The sequence below is a fragment of the Acanthopagrus latus genome, chromosome 14 (genome assembly GCF_904848185.1).
Source record: "Acanthopagrus latus isolate v.2019 chromosome 14, fAcaLat1.1, whole genome shotgun sequence".
NCBI lineage: Eukaryota > Metazoa > Chordata > Actinopteri > Spariformes > Sparidae > Acanthopagrus > Acanthopagrus latus.
The window spans coordinates 6673827-6693679 of NC_051052.1; the positions used below are offsets into that span (position 1 = coordinate 6673827).

The following is a 19853-nucleotide window of genomic DNA, read 5'->3' on the forward strand; positions in this document are numbered from 1 at the left end:
GTGCTCAGCAGCTAGCCAAGAATAGCATAAAAATGACTCATTCTGTTTATTTTTTGCCGTGATTATAGGCATGAAGCTGATGTATATAGTGCGAGTAGATGTCAGCATGGCCAGCCCACAACAGCTGTGATGAGAGGCTATATGACTCAAAGATAATCTCATTTCTACACATTGATTAGAAATACGTGTGCAGAGACGAGCTCAACTAGTTTCCAACTCGCTCCGCGAGCTGAAAATGCAACCAATGGCCTGACAGGAATTACTGGTATCGTCCGAGCGCCGACAGACATCAGACTCATGCACAACATGCATTTTGCAATAAGGAATAACATTATGGTGACAGGGAGGACTAGTGTATAATCACGAGCTGACAAGATGAAACAGTTTGAATCCATCGTTTTTATAACAATGTCGCACAAATTTCCCACCAAGGTTGAAATAGGGTAAGAAGTCTCTTTGTTTTGTCTTCCCACAGCATAATCACATTACAGCCTTGATTTCTCTGAGTGCAAGCAATGTTATATATACACAGTCATGCTCAGTGCCACCGAGAGGAAAGAACAGGAGTCTTTGTGCAGGCTCACTGAGGCAGATTACAGATTGCGTGGGCAAATGCGTCAAAGGGGCTCGAGCTCCTTCCCCCCCCCGAGCGTCTTACCTGACCACTCTGGTGCCACCTTTGTTGACCTGCATGTCCACCATACACCCCGTGTTCACGTAGGAAGCCAGGTTGATCTCCGAGAACTCCGCCTGCAGAAAGAACAGCCCGACGTCAGATGGCCCATTCCACAACAAACATACAGAATGAGGTCAAGTTTGTCCTCAGTTATTGACTCCCTGACTCAGAGCTTGGATGAACAAAAGGTCTTTTCTGACATGAATATATTCATTTTGGAAAGCGAAAGTAAAAAATGTTCTCTTGTTTTCATGCCCTGGACTCATGAACGCCATGTGACTGAGCTGCAGATGCAGGCTCCAGCACTTTCATTTGACAAAATTCCTATAAAAATTAAAAGGAAAAAAAAAAAAAAAAAAAAAAAAAAAAAAAACAAAGACAAGAAAAGTATCTCTGACTACTGAGACAGGGCGGACAATAAATTTTTTCAGCTTGACTTAATTTTACATTTCTGCGGGGAGAAAAAGACAAGAGAGTCACAGAGACAGACACAGTTGGTGAGAGAAGCCAAATTGAGTTATCCCCAGTCTGTGGCCTCCAGGACAGTGAGAGTCTTGTGAAAGGCTGTAGCCCGGCTACCTAATGACTCAGTCAAACTCCCAAAAATACTCGAAAGGAGGGGCGAAAGCAGACTTCTGGGAATGGACTTTCTTGAAGGACCAGAACCAGAGGCACAATTCAATTTTCCTGCTAATGACTGTCACCACAGTCAACATGTCTATTGATGTGCTGCTGGCCTGAACTGTTACTGTCACATTAATGGCGACAAAAGGCATCTTACTAAAGGATTTCAGTGTGAGAAATAAGTGCATGTAAATTCAACTCATTCTAATATCTTGTGCTGGAATCAACATTGTCAGAATACAGTTACTTTGGCTAAAGAGGAACCAAGCAGCAGCGGAAAACTGATGCAGAGGGTTTTGGTTACAGGTGCAATGGAGGACACTTTTGTCTGAAATGCACCAAATTTACCTTGTTTTTATCAACAAATACCTGCAAAACACATGATACACCCATCAGCTTCTTTATTGATGGGAATGTGATTTGTATTTAGTGCAAATTGTTATATTGCTATCGCACTAAACCCACCTTTAGGTGTCACCCGTTGGTTTTAGGTCAACCACCGTTCAAAGTTTGACATTGTTGGTCTTACTGAATCAGAAGGGACCATTTCTGAATAAGAGGGTGGAGCTAAGGAGGATATCCTGATGCAAGTAAGGCATGGCGGTGACTTTTCAATCATAAGTAACCGTGTCGGAAGGATACCCTGCTTTATCATCCGTTTAACTCTAAATGAGACTATGATTTACATATTACCAACAATCTAGAAGAGCCAACAATTGTACACTTAGAATAACAAACTGAGACTCTCTGTGGCAAAAAACAAGCAATTCTAAAGGACAGATTTGCCCCAAAGGCTTACACTGTAGCTGCCAGCTGAGGCAATCTACTGGACTGATTCCAAAACGTTAAGTAAGCGGTAATCATTTATTCACCAAAGCATGCAAATAGGTTTAAAATACTTCCTTAATGGGCATGTATAGGAGGATAGATTTATATATAATAACAGTTTGCAAAATGCTTAAGAAGCTCTTATTTAGTGTGGCTGTGCTGCTTAGGACAGAGCAACAAAACAAAATGTTTGCTTCACTCTGAACATGCTCTGCATCTTTCCTCAGGGAGGTAGTGGGGGGGTAAAGGTTGCTGAGGGCTGAGAATGTTTTCAGTCAGTCTAACAGACTGTTGTATCACATATATCCTATGTTTCCTGGCAGGGTCCAGCCTCAAGGCCGCATCATCGTAAACTCCAGGTACAGAAAGCCCCGGAGGGACACTAAACAGCTCCCAGTTGACCTCAGACATGAATCGCTGCCATTTGTTAGCCTTCACATCACTTCCAAGTATGAGGAGTGACACTGATGCCGGGGATTTAATGCGCTCCAAACAAGCAGCCTGCTGACTCTCTGCGGAAAAAAAAACAAAAATTCAATTTGACACGACGTGGTCAGCTACCAAACACACGGCTACAAAGAGAACATGGCTGCATTTCATCTGTCTGAGTACTCTGAACCTGAGTCAGCAATGGACCAGATGCAATCCTTCACTCCCTCTGCATAAAAGGATGGCTGTGATCAACAATGAAATGTTACTCAAAGGAAAAACAAATCCGTTGGAAATGACATCCATAGATGGGACAAACTGAGGCCACAGCATGGTGCCGCTGAGAACACGGAGAAAACACAATCACATTGTGTGTCAACACTGCTTTTGGCTGTAGAGCTCAAGTACGTCAATACACCTCTATAGCACATTTTAATCTATGTAGCTTTTTAGTATTAGGAAGTGATTTTATCAAGATGTTTAGTTTATTTTGGCTATATGGGAATAATCGGTGCAAGTCAAATATTCCTCACCAACACTCAGTGAGCAGATTCCTTCTACAGAGGATATTTTGCATTTTGGAGTGTAGCCTGCACACATGTACAGCACATGGCTTTTCCACATGGGAGTCGGATAATCAAAGAAGTCGGTTTGTGGCTGGAGGGTCGATGGATGGTCTTCTGGCCTGGCGACATAAATAAATACGTAACAGCTTGATTGTGCAGCATGTTACTACTTTATGTTTGTATCATTTGCATGAAGCAACAGAGGGTCATCACTCTACTCTTTCAGTTCATTGTTTTGGTTTTACAGCCGGCAGTTCACTGTTTTGGTTCAGTCCTCACCGGTCTCTCTGAGGTGGTTTCCTGCATCAGCAAACTATCTGCCCTGCACCAGGCAGTGAAACACGTCTTATATAGATCAGCCTTCAAAAACGGCAATATTTATGGGGATGGAAGCAAATCCTGCGGCTGACCCGGCACTCAACCCAGCTCCTGCCAATTTACATAGCATGTTGAGTCAACTGCTATCTACACATTCTCCTACTGTGATCGTCATTTGAGACTTTAAGCCTGCTTTACATGGGCTTTCATCTACATGAAAAGGAAATATTATCAGCAATATTCTCTCGGAGATAAATTTCCCTCTGTAAACTCTGTATGGGGGAGTGAGTTGGTTTTGAAAAGAATGTGCCAGCATTACGATACTGGGTTGTTGTTTTTTTTGCCAAGAGAAAAAAAAAAATAAAAACACCCACCTCTTTTATTTATTGTGTTGCACTCTCAGAGGAAGCACAGGGGGCGAGTAAATGCCGTAATCTTATTTAGGGGACAGTGAGGCGCCACTCATACTCTATGTGCCTCAAGGACATGCACTTGGTTCCCTTCCTTTTCTCAGCTCAGCTTTCCCCACTTCTGAAAGAAACATCTGTGCGCTCAGCAGCAACACGCCTTGCTAGAAAAGACTCTTAAAAGGCATGACACTTTAACACAACCACACATCCTCCATCGCCGCTGCATCTCCCAAACAAATCCCATCCCAAACACTGGGGCCTATGTTGACTTTTGCTGCAACCAGATAAAACAAGAGAGCGGGCAACGTTTTGGCAAGGGCCGAGCATTCCACGGCACCTCTGATTGGCCAGATTCTGGGCAAGAGGAGTGCTAACAACCACTGTCATTGGGCAGTAATGGATGGAGTGGCTGGTGTGGGGCACAGGCCCAGAAGCCAGGACAGGAGGCCTTTTCACAGTGCCATGGTTACCATCATGGTAATACATTCAGACACTTGTCTAGAAGCAGCTCTTGCCCTGGGAAAGGAAAACAGGAAGTGATGCATGGGACAACTGCTCCCAGAGCTGATTCTTCTCATCTCAAGAACTGTTTCAGCCAACCTGTTAGAGGAAACCAAATTACAGAGGACAGTATGGGTGCGATTTGGTTAAACCATGTCTCCTTACTGAGCTAGGCCTTCTGTTGTTTGCCTGTCAGCCACATTCACTCACTGCTATCAGCTATCCTAACTGGTTCCCTAAACTACAAAACACTTTCCTTTCTCCCCCACAGGAAACTGCTGATGGATAAGCTTCCATTTATAAGTGCTGGATCACTGATCACAGGAGCATTTTACAATTACAATTACAATTTACATGAAAATGGAACTTAATCTCAGACTTGGATTAATAATACCTAATATCTTACAAAAGGTACAGGGGTGCAAGGCACCGGTTTAGCTTAGCCAAAGCAATTTACAGGCAAGCCTCTTTTATCCCTGCATTGCTACACGCACTCAGTCGCTGACTGCCAAGCCATGTGAACCTGCGGACAGTACAGTAAACACCACTTGACAGTCGCTCATCTGGAATCTTGGTGGGTATTTTTAGATTCGGACTAACCCATGTCACTGAGGTTCAGGTGGTTAAGGTGCCTTTTGTTTGGTCACGAGTCAAACTGTAAACAGGACCTTTTGTCCTTTGGCACAAACAACTGAGAGGGACCACTGAAGCTGAGGACTCTTTCTGGGCAACACAATAAATTAAAGGATAAATGTTCAGAGGAAAATTGAAGTGCTTACTTGTGCCGTGAATGTAAAAAAATGTAACTTGAGTTGAAGGTCAGTTTAAGTTTAAACACTTAAATCATGGGTGCCCACACTTTATCCCTTAGAGGGCCAAAAGTGGAACTTAATGGTGGGTGACGAGCCAAAAGTAAACACACTGAGGCCCATTTCTTCCAGTTAACGAAAAGAAATTGATAAAAACTTAATGGTAAGTCATAATCATAAGTTAAATGTTTATCTTTTTATCTCATAATTATGACTTCTTATCTTATAAATAGCAGCTGAGGTTCCAGTCGACGTCTGAGCCATCCAAACCACCGAAATATTAACACATTTTTAACGTAATCACTAAAATCACCAGGTGAAGTGCAAGTTGAACGGTCATTACATGAATTATAAATAATGGTGAAAGCACTTGTAATAACAGTTTACGCGCTGGAGACAGCTGACGTGTGTGCACTGTTGAATGTGAAGTGACAACAGCTGAAATGTCAAAATTCAGGAGCTCATCTGTCAGCTAAAGAGCGAGAATTCCGTTAAAATGACAATTAACACAAAGACGCTGGAAGCCCTTGAAATGTCAGCCGTAGAATAAGCAGCAGCCAAGATGTCAGTCGATGACTAATCCATTAAAGCGGTTTAAATGATTGGTCAATAAGGAGGCATCATTTAAACTGTAAGGGATGAAAAGCATACATTACCCAAGGTATAACTGAAGTATGTAATTAAATGTATCACGTTTCATAATTATAGGAGTGGGTATTTCAAGCAGCCAATAGATGAAAATAGACTGTTAATGCTGATCTAAGGCATAATTAACCTCACTGTACTTTAATTTGTCTTCTTCATAAATGACTATTATATTCCTTTTAACACTGACCTCGTTCTAGTTTTTTTTTTTTTCTTTCTTGGTCCCGAGTGAGCGGACTGCTGATAAAATCAGAACACCCAGATGCGGCCTCTTATTGTGTGGTTTCCTTCATATCTGAAAATAGATGTTTTTTTTGTTTTTACTTGATTTTTTTTTTTTTTCTGTGACACAAAGTGCTTCTTTTATTGCTTCACCTCTTCAGTTTCAATGGGGACGACCTTGAGCAGCCAAAACCTATAGAGAATGTTGTATGGACGTAGTTTTTCTTTTTTTTTTCTAAGCAGAGGACGAAATCAGGCGACAGGGTATTCAGGCAGAGATAAACTTGCTTTTTAACAAGGCATTCACATGGCAATCTTGAACGAAGTTGCGCACATACTAGACATCACATTTTTGTGATTTATACCCGCAAAGTCGAGCTTTTTTTGTCTTAAGGTGCTACACAGCAGATTCTGTATCCAGGTTTTAATTCCTAATGCCTTGATTGGCGGTTGGGCACAAGACCTTCACTTGGGAGACTGCTGTCCGTGTACCGTGGAAAGCCAAAAGTCACTGCTTTTATTTAACGTGACACACTTTAACTGTCATTCACCTAAAATTTCATTTCGTTTTGGGCTTAGTCAAGCTTACTTATTTAAAACACAAACCACAATCTTTTCCTAAACCTAATCAGTAGTTTGTTAGCTCAGTCCTGTGTACTAATGCTATGAGAGAAGTGTCACGGTTGTGATTTGATTTGCAGTTGGAGGGCAGACTGCTTTGTTGACTGCCTCTGAATTTAAGTAACTCTCAATAAGCTCGGTTGAATCACATACTGATGCAACTGAAGAGGTCTGAAGTACAGTGGACCATTCATGTGCACCACAGAGAGGCATTTGCTGCTAATCACTACCACCTTGTACAGCAGTGAAATAATCCATTGAGGCGCTAAATGTTGAAATCCAAGACAGATGCTAAATGCCACAGGGCAACAGAAGGCGTGGGGGCAGCTGGGTCAGTCAGATGTCTGCAGCAAGTACCGATCCTAATCATCCGTCTTTCGCAACTTCTGCCCAGATGCCCCATGTCATGTGCAAATACCAGCCAAAAAAGGGTACGGATAACATACAGCCAACTGCCTGTGAGCTGCCATGACTGCAGCAGAAAGGAGCGTGGACGGCACTGAGGTCATATGCCTGCTGAGCAGATGTTGCCCTGCCCGACCCAAACCACACATGGTCCGGCCAGGCTGAAGAACCTCCCCTTGTTCTTTCACAAACAACAGAGCCCTTCAAATTTAACTGCCTAATTTGTCCAATTGTGCAAAATTGCCGTGTTTATGACTTTCGCAGAGGCTTGTGGGCAGCAAACAGGCAGTCTGTTAGGCTTGCCTTCTGTCGGGTGTCATCGTCGCTGTGATTAACTCTGGTAGCAGCAGGTGATCGTTCGGTTTTTTTTTTTCACAATAGATCTTCATAATTCTCAAGGTGCCAAACATCAGAGGATCTCAGCTCACTAGTCCCTCAGCCTGGCACTGCCACCACACTACACACATCCCATGTACTTTAAAAGGACAACAAAAGGCTCCGTACAATAGGCAATACCTAATCCCCTAAGCTCCCAAGATCTCTGGAACACACCACGATTTTCAATGAATGCACATAATCCCTGGGTTCAACTGCAAATTGGCGAGCATATGTGTCCAGGTAACAAATCAGAGTCAGTGGGCTGAATTATCTCTAGTCACCTACTGTGAGATAAAACTCCCCAAGGAAACTTCTAATCAGAAAATAGCAGACAAGTGGGTCAAAAGCTCAGGTCAACTTTAGAGTGAGATGTAACTTACGACAGAAAAATATATCGGAGTTCTCCTCTTATAAATAAAAAGTCAAACACTCAAGCTGTATCATGCACCCTTGCCTGCTTCAGTGAACGCAGGTGTTATGGTCTTACTTGGTCTGATACGACCAGTGGCTTACATTAGCTAGAGTTTGCTCGTGTTAGCAATCTTGAGGTAAATATTGGGAGAAAAGATGCTATGGACTTTACAAGTCACAGGCTTTATTACTTAGCCTGTGTTAAGTTTCATCGCATCCCATAAATTTCACTTTAAAAAGGCATTTTTCTGATCACTTAAATTTCATTTGAGTTGGCTGTTTATCTGTCACAAGAAATGCTAATCGATCAGTTATTAAAGGCTTCAGTCCTTCCTCTGTGTTAGTGAGTGTAATTCATTTTAGCAGTGTGGTAACACTTGTTTACATTTGGATCAGAGATTGCACCTTTAAAGTTAAATATGTCATAAAACATGCTCGTTGGCTTTTTCACCAAGAGGCCCAGAAGGCTGCTAGCTAATAGCTTAAGAATCAGTCAAGGAACAAAAGCCAGCATGGTTAACTTCCAATGAGAACACCTGAAGATCCTTAATGACACATTGCATCTGTTTTAAATAATCATATGTGCATTATCAACACAATATAAATATATCGCTAAAATATAAAAATATATAAATCAACAATCATAAATAAATTAAATATATTGTCAGTAAGATTGTGATTTGGTTTAACCATCTCTCCTGAGCTAGGTCTCCTGCTGTTTGCCTGTCAGCAACATTCACTCACTGCTATCGGCTAACATAACTGGTTCACTACACTACAAAACACTTTTTTCTTTCTGTCCCGCAGGACTAATGGATAAGCTTCCATTTATAAGTGCCGGATCACTGATCACAGGAGCACTTTAATTTACATGAAAATGGGTATATATGGTCACATTCCTAGGCGCTGCTAGGATGGCTGGAGCTGCCACACTGAGCTTCACAATGGTTCTTCAGAAAGACATCACAGCGATTACATCTATGTCCTCTAGTCTAGTCTAGTCCTCTAGGTACCATTGTGACAAGCTCGGAAAGCTGCTATCATGACTGAAGACTTTTATTGTTTGACCTCAGATTAAGACATTGCGGTTAAAAAAAGAAGAAGAAGAGGTTCATACTAGGGAGAAAACTGTATGATTGTAATTTGGTCTTTACCTTAGTGTTAGTTTTGTGGATCTCGTGGTTTAAGTGAGTCACAGGCTCATGATATATGAGCACTGACCTGATTGAACTCCACATTAACTCTCCCTTTAAACCACAAGGGATTAACTGAGAGTGAGAGGGAGACTGAGGAAGTTAATATACAACTCCCAGCTCTCCTCGCGTGAATTGAATTTGGCGTGAGACAATCTTTACATTTCTCGCCGTGTTTTCATTTGGAATCAAAAAAAGAAAAAAAAAAAGGTTTCACTGCTATATTAATCTGACTGAGAGGATCGCTTGGCATTCTTTTGGCACTCGCAGCAACACGAACTACTGCTGAACATGTTTTATCATTTAGCAAAAGAGCAGTGGCTTCAAGTCTGTTCTTTATTAGACACCCAGCAGCACGAAGAACCACCACTGGCAGTCTCATGAGCATGTGTTTAGAGGATAAAAAGAGTTACCCGCTGGACACAGGACCTCGGGCGCCTGCCAAATGTAACTTCAAAGCGGGTCATGTAAATGAGAGGGAATGATCCACAACAATGGGATCACAAATGTGCTGTGGGGCAACGTCTGGGGAAGGTACAGGTGGCGGGGTAGCCTTAATGACTGATATTACATCGAGGAAATCAAAGCCGGGAGTGGCTCTCTCTTTCTTTTTTCAAACAGTTTGGCATCATGCCTCCCCGCTGCAGCATCACATGCTGCGGTGAGTCCGTGCTGGAGTCTGAAGATGGTACCTTATATGGCAGCAAGTAAGCCAGGGAGAAGTTCCATTAGTTTGGGGCTTGTGTGAGCATGGATTCACAGAGCTCTAACAGCATGAATACGAAAGATGGCAGCAGACAAATACGTTTTAAGGTCGATGTCCATCCAAATAAGATACCAATTAGCGTGTATAATCATTTTTTGTTCAAAGAAAGTACCAAAACAGGCCTGAGAGGAAGACATTCACTACAGAGGGTAAACTTCAGTAGTTTTGACCAACTAAGTTTGTTTCAGTGTTTCTGCAGACCGCTGAGAAAAGTCCATGTTTGATGAGATGTTTGCTATGTAAAGCCAAGGAGGAAGCGTGATTGAAGAGCAAGGGAGAAAGTGCAGTTGGTCTCTCTGCTTTTATTGTCGTCCCCTAAAAGGGTTCATCTCAGCGTGTCGCTAACGTTTCACACAGAGATTGGGTTTCCATCGTCCTAAGGCTCTCAGCGAGGTGCAGCAGCAGCCTATGAAGAGTCTGGCTGCTGAAGGCAATTAGCGACTGACTTGTTATCGTCGACGCGGAGGGCTTCTGGGAAAGAGCGGAGGGTCCAACAAGATCTAAGTAGGTCAGCTGGAGCTGTAGCTGAGCTCCGGTCGTGTGGTCCCCTTTTACTATGCACTGAAGGGGCCTAATTAACGGCGCCACATTTTTATTGGGGGTTCAATATCTCTAACGCCAAAAATGCACCATTATTAAATCACTTTTTTCCAAATCACTGCGAATATACATTCCATAGAAAAATCTGGACTCTTATTCCAACCCCACCCCGGCCCAGAAAGAGGATGTGACCACAACAGTAGAGCACTGAGCAAACAGGCTATAAAATCACCGGTCCAGCTTTTTGTGGTCGCCTTTTTTCCTCCTCTCGTAAAAACTCACCACTCCATTTCAAAGACAGCTCCGGTCTCAACAATGGGTTGCAGATGTATCGCAGAAGTTATTTGAGGTAAATTAGATGTTATCTACGCACTGTAAATACTGTATGTCTAGACTCGTACGCATATTTCTGCGCATACTTTAAGTAATGTTAGGACAAAGGCGTTAAAGTTAGGCGGTTTTATGAGATTAGTTCAACCTTTGGTAATATCTGCTTCTTTGGCAACTTCATAAGAGTTAGATGAGAAGATTGAAACATGTCTGCCCGGTGCTGGAGCAAGAAAAGGTTATTAGCTTTGACCGGTTTGTCATTAAGATTTAAAACGAGGGAAATAGCTTTAATTAGTGAACTTTAGCGATGCTAGTAGGCAGATTTCTAAACCCTCGGTTAAGCTAGCTAACCGTTTCCCCCCTGCTTCCAGTCTTAATGCTAAGCTAAGCTAAACATCTCCAGACTATGTCCAACATGCTCAGTCAACAGACATGAGTGGTATCAAACTTCTCATCTAAATTTTGGCAAGAAAGTCAATGAGCATATTTTTCTAAATGTATATTCACGATATTTTGCTTTATGGTTTTATTATTCCTTCAAAGTAACATATGAGGGAATGGCCATATTTAAATTCCCATGAGTCTGAGTAAGAGTATGATACATCTCATGAAGTTTTTTAAGTAGGCAGAAGTGACGCCGAATCCACCGTACCTGCTCCACCCGGATCTCATATTCTCCGTTCAGCTTCTTCCCTCGAAAATACTTCGCCCTGCAAAGAAACACAAGACAAGCCGTCAGGGAACTGACACATTGATACAGCTGGAGCCTTTAATGTGATTAATAATCTCCAGATATGACGTCGCTACAACGGAGACTAATCAAATTGTGTAAGTTACTGTACGGCGAGGATTGATTCTGTCTTTATTCTATGTGTACTTCAACAACCCGGCCGCACCAACAGTACCGGCTCCCAACAGTCAAAACAACCTTAAAATATCCTTTGTTTATTTGATCAAAGGAGAGCTGAAATTTCAACAGACCTTCCAAAATACCTTGTGAGCGGGCAAAATAATGACTCATATTTTCCATAATTACAGAAGCTGACCTTGTGGAGCTTCAAGTAAACAGAATCTCTTGGCAAAGAGCAACTAGTGAGCTATAGTGCTTTTAATAAAGAGAGCACACTGATGGAAGGGTAATCCTTGTGTGTGTGTGTGTGTGTGTGTGTGTACGTGTGTGTGTGTGATGAAACATCGATTTCCAGGCATTGTTTTTCCGAGTCCTAACCAAGTGATTTTTTTGAGTTAACCATAAGCACTTTTCAACATGTCTGTGGTCAGCGCAAACACACAATGATGCACTGGCTTTTTTTTTTTTTTTTGCTGCTGGAAGCTGTGAAGATTTATCTGCCTTACCATCCGACCTGCTGTGCTCTGACTGATGTAGAGGTATGTGAATCAGTGTGCTATTTAAAGCCGGAGTTTGTATACAGGAAACCACTGTGGAGGGTTGACGTGGTTCGCGTTCACATTTGGTTCATTACAACCATGCTGCGCAGTTAAACTTCAAATGCTTGGAACTTCAACCAGACGCGATCCTCAGTTATGCACACACTTCTTCTTCTCTGATGTTTTAACAGTTAAATAGATACTCGGGCAATTAAACTATGGCAACAAGTGTGAACAGTGGAGAGTCATGACTTTACACACAACAGACAATGGACAGGTGCACAGTGGGTTATGGGATGCTTATCAGGTTGGACAAACCATCCATCACCGTCTACCGCAGGCTAGCTTCGACCAACAACAGCGGAGTAGTGGAGGCAGGCGGTCACCAAAACGCTTTGCCGAGGTCGAGAGAAGCCTCCCACGCCTGTAGCTGCCAGTAGTTCCTCCCAGTAGTTCCTCCCAGGCTGCTGCCTGGTTTAACCACTGTGTTCGACTTGTTTGGAGCCTGGCAAGATGAATTTTCCAGATCACACGCTCAGGCGATTTTGCAAATCCAGCTGCCTCGCAAATTGATTACTGTCATTACTGCAGGAATCATTTATGAACACGCAAAATCAGTATTCAGATTTTCTTTTGCCGAACCAGATTTCCAGGTGGCGGTCCGCAGCGCAAATCGAACTTCTAACAGTGCAAGCTGAGCTGAAACTGCCAGCTTTCCTGAGAAATAGTTGAAGAAACACGACAACTAAACCAACCTGCTTTGGCTTATTTGCTCAATACCTTTGACAAAGACTATGTAGAAATGCAGAACTCTGTCAGCTTGTGGATTTCTGATCCTCTCGCGCACATTTTCATCCATTGTGTTATTTAAAGCCATGCTGTGTCCCAGTGCTCTTTGGGTCTCAGCGCTGAACTCTCACCCCTCGCAGGCGTGGGACAGCTAACAATCTGTCGAGGGCCTCAGGCCTGAACTGTGCGTAGCCGAGGATCTAGGCTACATGCTAGAAGGCCTCCGGTTACTGGGACAGGCTGTTAGGGATTTCGCGTGCCTCTCGGCCCACTCGGAGCCTCTCACCAGCCGAGCCTCCTCCACTTGTCTTCTCCCTGCCCGCCGCTTGTTTTTCATCTCCCTTCGTCTGTCCTTTTGGGTCCGTTCATTAATGTTCATTATGGCCACTGAGACCGAGGGGAGTCTTGTTCTTAACGTCCCCCAGCTGTTGGACTTGAAAGTTTCAGGTCCCTCGCTGTCTCATTCTCTGTAATTTTGGAAGCCGTGAATCTTCAGCGTGACTGACCTACATACTAGGCGGGCGCTGCCACCATCACGGAGCACGAGCGAGGACCTCAAGGCTCAGCGTCTAAAAATGACTGGTATGTGTTTCAAGGTATTGCAAAACATGTCGTCACTCCAAGTGATCAATTGGATTTACTGGGCTCTTTGGTTTGAACGGCCGCTTCATACACGTTCAAACGTAAACATTCAGCCCTGCAAAGAGGTCTGGGCTTTCCTTCTCCCAGTCGTGCACACGCCCACTACATAAACACCACGGAGCTGAATTCCTTTTTTTTTTTTTTTTTACCATGAGAATATGTTCCTTCTCTTGTGTACCACTAATATGAAGCGTATGAGTCATGTGCACGGACACAACCGATCGCCCCTCCAGGGCGTTTGTACCGTTTTCCCCGCTTCTATTTGTACTCACTCCGCTAAACTTGATGTTGAGCTAATACTGCTGTGTTTACAAAGGGGATTCTCGACGCTGGACACATATTTTTACATGAAGATCAAATTCCCCGCGTGTTGGTTTAGCTCGTGTTCTCTCCGGCGAAAGGACACGCGGTTCCCAGATAAAGTCCGTCATAATACGACTAGAAGTGTAGTTATTGTCTGTAAAGATCGCCGAGCGTCAATATTATTTGTGTCGACCTGGCATAATTCAAGTCCTGTGCTCCGTTTTTTTTTGTTTTACCAACTCCTGTGTCTGTCCAGTGTCTGGTGCTGGGCAGGTAGTGTGCAGTGGGTTCACCAGGGCTCATAACCACAATTCTGTGGTTCAGTTCCAGCCAGGGACCTGTGCTGCATGTCACACATCCAACTGCTGTTTCGACTCTGACATCAGAAATGGGTTTCCAGCCTCTGTTAGATTTGCCATTTTTGTGCATACTGAGGCCTTTATACCCAGCTGGTCAGCTGAAAAGTACCAGCTTGTAACAGTGTGTATGGATAAAGGCGCTTGACCCTCTATGCTCTCTCTACCTCGAAGATGGTGTTGGAAATGGCAAGGGCCACAATATAGGGCGACTGTAAGTTTTCATTGATAGGTTATTGTTTTTACTAGGAGATCATACAGTTAATTAGGCAACTTTTAACTGCTGGAACAATGCAACATCTGCATCCACCTTTCAGGTCCACGCTGCAGCAGTGCAATGAGTCGACAACGCAAACATTCAAATACAGGCCCCCTATGAAGACGCGCCGCTCCTCTCAGTTCCATCAAAACCCGACCTGAAATGTCTGGGATGTCGGACTAGAGATCACAGGGTGAGGTTCATTACTGCCTTTAATTTCTAATCACTTTTTCAAATACTTCCTAACAAAGTTTTGTTTGTTAACTTTTGCCTTGTTCATGAGGTACAGCATCGACTGACAAAAGCCCTGAGAACACGTTCTTGCTTCTTTTCACTCTCCGAGATGTTCGGCTGTGTGTGGGCTCCGTGCTTTCTCTTTAGAGAAGTGATGACATTTAAAAACCCTTGTCATACTGCTCTGGGCGAAAAAAAAAAAAGAGGATCTCATAGTGCTCTGCTACGTACACGAAGTGGTAAACAGCTTCTCCAGAACGGGGCTCGATTGAGCAATCAGATGCTCATATCGTTCAGGACACAGTGCAAACAGACCGACAGCTTCTTGGCAAAACGTCTCGAATGTCAGCCTGAGAGAGAGAGAGAGAGAGAGAGAGAGATGGAGAGGGGGAGAGAGAGAGAGAGAGGGAGAGGGGCAGGGAGAAAGAAAAGGAGGGATTGTCGGCGGTGGCGGTGATGCTCTCGGAGACTTTGCCTCGGTGTTGTGTACTGCTATTGTGCATCAGTCACTGCTGGAGGCCAAGCCTGTCAGGACGGAGCAGCGTTTCCTCAGAGACCTCAGCCTCTCCGCTGGAATGCCCAAGAGGAAATTCAACCCCCGAGGCAGGGAGCGATGGATGGACGGACACCCCTGGCCTTCCACTGTGGTACCTTCAAGTCGGGACGCTTCGAAAAGACTGCGCGAGTGTCTGACGAGTAACGTGTCCTGCATCACGGCGCCCAAACTCATTTCTGTTTTCCAAGGCACTGGAAACAGCCATATTTTATTCATACGGCAACACTTCATCTCTGGCCACGAAACAACAAACAAACCTGCAGACTGACAATCATAATGGATCTCAGAACCGGTTCATTAATCTGCTGTCTGTCTCAGATCCTCCTCCAGATAAAACACTTCTGTTGGCCCCCCCAGTTACACCGGTGACCACGTCCGGGATAAGATCAGCGGCGATTTTGTGGAAATGCATGAAAATCAAAATGCATATATTTAGAAGGGAGGCTGCCGGGAGACTCGGGGAACACCGCATGGTGCCTTGAAAAATAAAAACAAGATTACATCTGGAATCGCTGCGGGGCTGCCGGAGTAAATTAGAAATCTGGCCCGTGTGGTCGAAGCGTTTTATCTCGACAGCGCAGAGATTTGGACAGCGAGGCGGCACGCTGTATCCCTGTTTCCTCGTGTTGTGTGAATCAACAACGGGACGCTAAAAGCAGGTTTCCCAATTGTCCTTAAAGCAAACAGCGTGACAGAAAAAAAAAAAAACACCGTGACACTGACACGTTGCCGAAGCAGCGGACAAATATTTGGTTGTTTTTACGAGGTGTACTTGTCTCGGGGGCGGGAGGGGGGCTTTAACTGTTGAGCTGCTGCTTCTGAAGTGGCCTCCGACGCTCGATGATATGTCTACTGTAGGACTCGAACGAAAACCCCCAATGGAAATGTCTTGTGATTCAGGGTCACTTCCTGAAAACGACCTCGAGGCAGAAACGAAGAGTTCTTAAACATGAGCGGCGCACAGTCACAGCTAATATTTATCAGTGATACTCTGGATGCAAACCAGCACAGAGAGGAGCAGGTCTGGGGGATAAGGCAGAACAAACAGACTGAGAGGCTTCTTTTACGCTGCTGGAAGGAGACATTTACTTTTAAGTGCTTGAAGCGTTCCTCTGCTTACTCAAACCAAACGTGCTCTCTGTGCGGCGGTAAAGAGGCGGTGAGTTTCCTCTAACGTGACGTGGCACGCTTCTAGAGAGTGTTTGCTTCATCGTCACAGTGAGCTCATCTTTCCAATTGTGAAGATGCTGGAAGACAAAATGGAGACATCTTTGCCCCTATATTTGTTCACATCGTGCCACATCAGCACCATGAATAGTGTGCCGAATTCACTGTCTGCAGTCAACCCATGGCTGCACAGTGGGTAACCGTGATAATGAAGAAAACTTACAAATATGAGGATTCTCGGATAAGTCCTGGACTTAAAAAGAAGATTCTATTACTTATAACAAGATTTAATGGGAATCTATACGTGATTATGATTAAAGAATGTGTCCACAAGTGTGTGTCTCCTGTCAAGCGTGTTCAGATTTGACTGGATCATGACTCAGGGGAGGCTGAAGTACCTCAACCGCATTAGCTGAGCCACGGACGCTGCGACAGCTGTTGGTCATGTTGGTGTGTGAGTCAAACCACAGTGACTAACTTCACATTGTTATTGGACAGAAAGTGGCGTTCACCTGTCTCTCTCAGCTCATGTCTCACATCTCTACCTACGCGCCCCCTTGAGCTCTGCAGGGAGCGCCTCGTTACAAAGGGGAACCTCGAATTGGATATCAGTTTCAACGCTAATTGTTACTTTCAGGCCGCTGTCTCACTTGCGACCTGCAGAAAACCTGCAGGACGACTGAGGTCAAACAGTCCAGGTTGCGTCAGAGGTAAACAGAGGTCACAGTCGGTCCTATAAATGTGTCGCCATGCAGCCAAAACGTGCTTTTTACGAAGGAATCATCTCGAGGCCGAGCGTGTTCTGCGCTGACAGGGAAGAGCTGCTCTTGTTTACAGCGTCGACTGTTCCAACAGCAGAGGCAGAGTGTTTGATATGAACCTCAGAGGCTGTCACACATCACCCTCTGCTGGCCAAAGCCCTTCACTTCGGCACAGAGACATCAGAGCGAGGGGGGGGGAGAACTGAGGAGCGTTCCACTGTGGAGCAGGAGGGGCGTTAAGGGACAGTGCCGCACGGTGGCCGGAGAGTAACAGGCTGATTTATGAATCAAAGAAATAAAAAAAAATGTTTAAAAAAGGTGTATAGATAGCCCTAATCATACATATTCAATAAATGCAGAAAAAATACATGCTTTAAGGATGATTTCATGTGTATTGTCCCTTTAATCGCAGGTTTTTAAAGCTCCTGTGAATTTGGTTATTCAGAGGTCACACTTATTTTATGAACTTATTTTAAGAATGTTTGTAGGCTTTCAGAATCTGATTTGCCGACCGAGTATGTGTTCAGATGTGTTTCACTGCCGTCAGTGCGCTGCAGACACACAGCTAAGAACAAGGACAACAAGGCCGAACAAACGGAGGTAAAGACTGGACATGAAAAAAGTCGGTGCGTATAAAATCTTTTCAGCGTAAAAGCAACGATAATTGGCAACGTGAATAACACCTCTGTATCTGTGTGAAGTGTTCTGTAGGTTGCAAACAAGTAGTGGAAAGAAATAAATATGTAATGACTGTAAACAGAGTGGGGAGGTGGGTGCTTTCTAGAATCCCGTCTTAGATGAAACACAGAGGGTTATGTCTCTGATGACGGGAAGGCACGGAGGAGTAAAATCGACCAAGTGCATGCTGGGATGTCTACAAGTGTGCATCCACATTAAAGGAAAAAAAACAAAAACAGATGAATATAAAATGAAGGAAATCTCCTAGATACTGCAGGATGATTCGAAAATATATAAAGTACGCTACAGGTTTGGTACTGCAAGCGTGAGTCTGTGAGATGACAATAAAGCCATAAATTATAATGAAGTAACTGCGCTTGTTTAGGTGACTACAATCCCCTGCTGTTCTCTCAAGAGTGAGCGTGGTCCCTCAGAGAGGAGAGTCGGACTGAGCCTGGACCCCTCAGAGGCCGGGTGATCCTCCGACGACTCATTTCAGCAACACCGCGGTGTGAAGAGGAGCGGGCCCTTTTGGGATTTAAACCAGCCAGATTAAAGGGAGGAAGAAAAAAAAAGAGGCCGCCCGCCTTCTCGGAATATTGAGCTCAAATCCTGGTGCTTTTGACAGGGCTGTCAGCGGGGCGCTTTAATTCAGTGATCATTTTTTGGACCCCGCCGTGATTTCCCCCGCCGAGCCTCAGATACAGGCTTCGGCACATAATGATCCCCGCTAATTGTGTAGATAAATTCAAAGGGCTGAAAATAGCTAATAACGGCTTCACTGGGGCTGATTTACGAGCGGATTTCGGGCGGCAGAATAACAGTCTATGAAATGGAAGAGTGTCTTATTGATTCAGTCAGACAAACATGATGAACTGGCTGCTGCGCGTCTTGACTGCAGCGCTGGTAATCGATTCCTCCACGCTTCGCGGCAGAAGACAGCCGATACCGGCCGCTGACGTGCACGTATGTGCCGTCGCTGAAAGGTGAACCCATCGCTCCTCATTAAGGGCAATTTGTTTGTCTGTCATCTCCGGAGCAAAGGACCTTCCTCTTGTTACCATGACTATTTTTATTCCCACACAGAAAGACATGGTATCATCCTGCATGAGCCAAGGACGTAAGACACGGTTCCTTTTCAAAACTGAAGTGGAGGAATGTTTTTGATTTAACATAAAAGCTAAGGTTAGCGAAGAACATAGAAGGAACTTTTCCCACCCAAGCCACAATTTCTCTCATAATGTCAGGAGATTTGGATTGTTACTAGCTTACTGACGCTGATTTACCCCCAAAGCAGCACATTAAAGCTCGACATTTTGGGAAATTGCTTTCTACATGAGGAGATGGACACCACGGGCATGGAGCTGGAGCACGGTGGTGGTTAGTCACACTAAGCAGAAAGATGGGACACAAGCCCAACAGCCATCCTGGCTCCATCGAAGGTCAAAGAATACATTAACAGAAAAGTAAAAACAGCTATTCAAGGTCGTAGGGGGATTTACCCTATAAAACATAGACACGGTCTCTGTGATATCACCCACAGGTTTCAAAAGGGATCATTTTGAAACTCTTCTTGGCAGCGCCCGACTCCTGGCTCATCAATAAATGGCCAAAAGAAGCTGGAACGTTTTAGAGCGAAGCAGTCTGACTGAAGCCTGGTGGCAAGCTGTCAATCAAAGTGCCCGTGTCCCTTAAAGCTGGGGATGACAAAGATAGTGGAAACAAAAAGGAGGAGGGAGCTACATTTTGAAAAGAATTTAACTGCAAGAACTATGCGACACCGACTCTTGTGTGCTTCGTGCCCGTCGGCTCAGCTCGGCTCAGGGGCTGAGTGCTTAGTGCTACTGTGTTAGCGAGCGAGCGAGTCAGAGGGTGTTCGCTCCGGCTCGCTCACAAGTACCAAATCACCTCACATCATCCCAAAGAGGTAAACAATGAATGATGGTTACTGTGAGCGCTCGCGCTCTCAAGTTAAAACGTTTAGACCAGTGGTCTCAAACTAATCCAGTAAAGGGCCACTGTGGCTGCAGGTTTTCATTCCAACCAA

General features: G+C 44.3%; 1 protein-coding gene across 1 annotated transcript in view; it reads right to left on the reverse strand.

Annotated features, from left to right (window-relative positions):
- The window catches only part of LOC119032328 (synapsin-3-like), a 113054-nt gene that overhangs the window by 77633 nt on the left and 15568 nt on the right, over positions 1 to 19853 (reverse strand). Inside the window, exons 3-4 of the mRNA XM_037121378.1 lie at positions 11325 to 11382; positions 659 to 750 (exon numbers count right to left, since the gene is read on the reverse strand). Coding sequence (XP_036977273.1) covers positions 659 to 750; positions 11325 to 11382 — 150 coding nt within the window. The remainder of the gene's footprint in view (positions 1 to 658; positions 751 to 11324; positions 11383 to 19853) is intronic.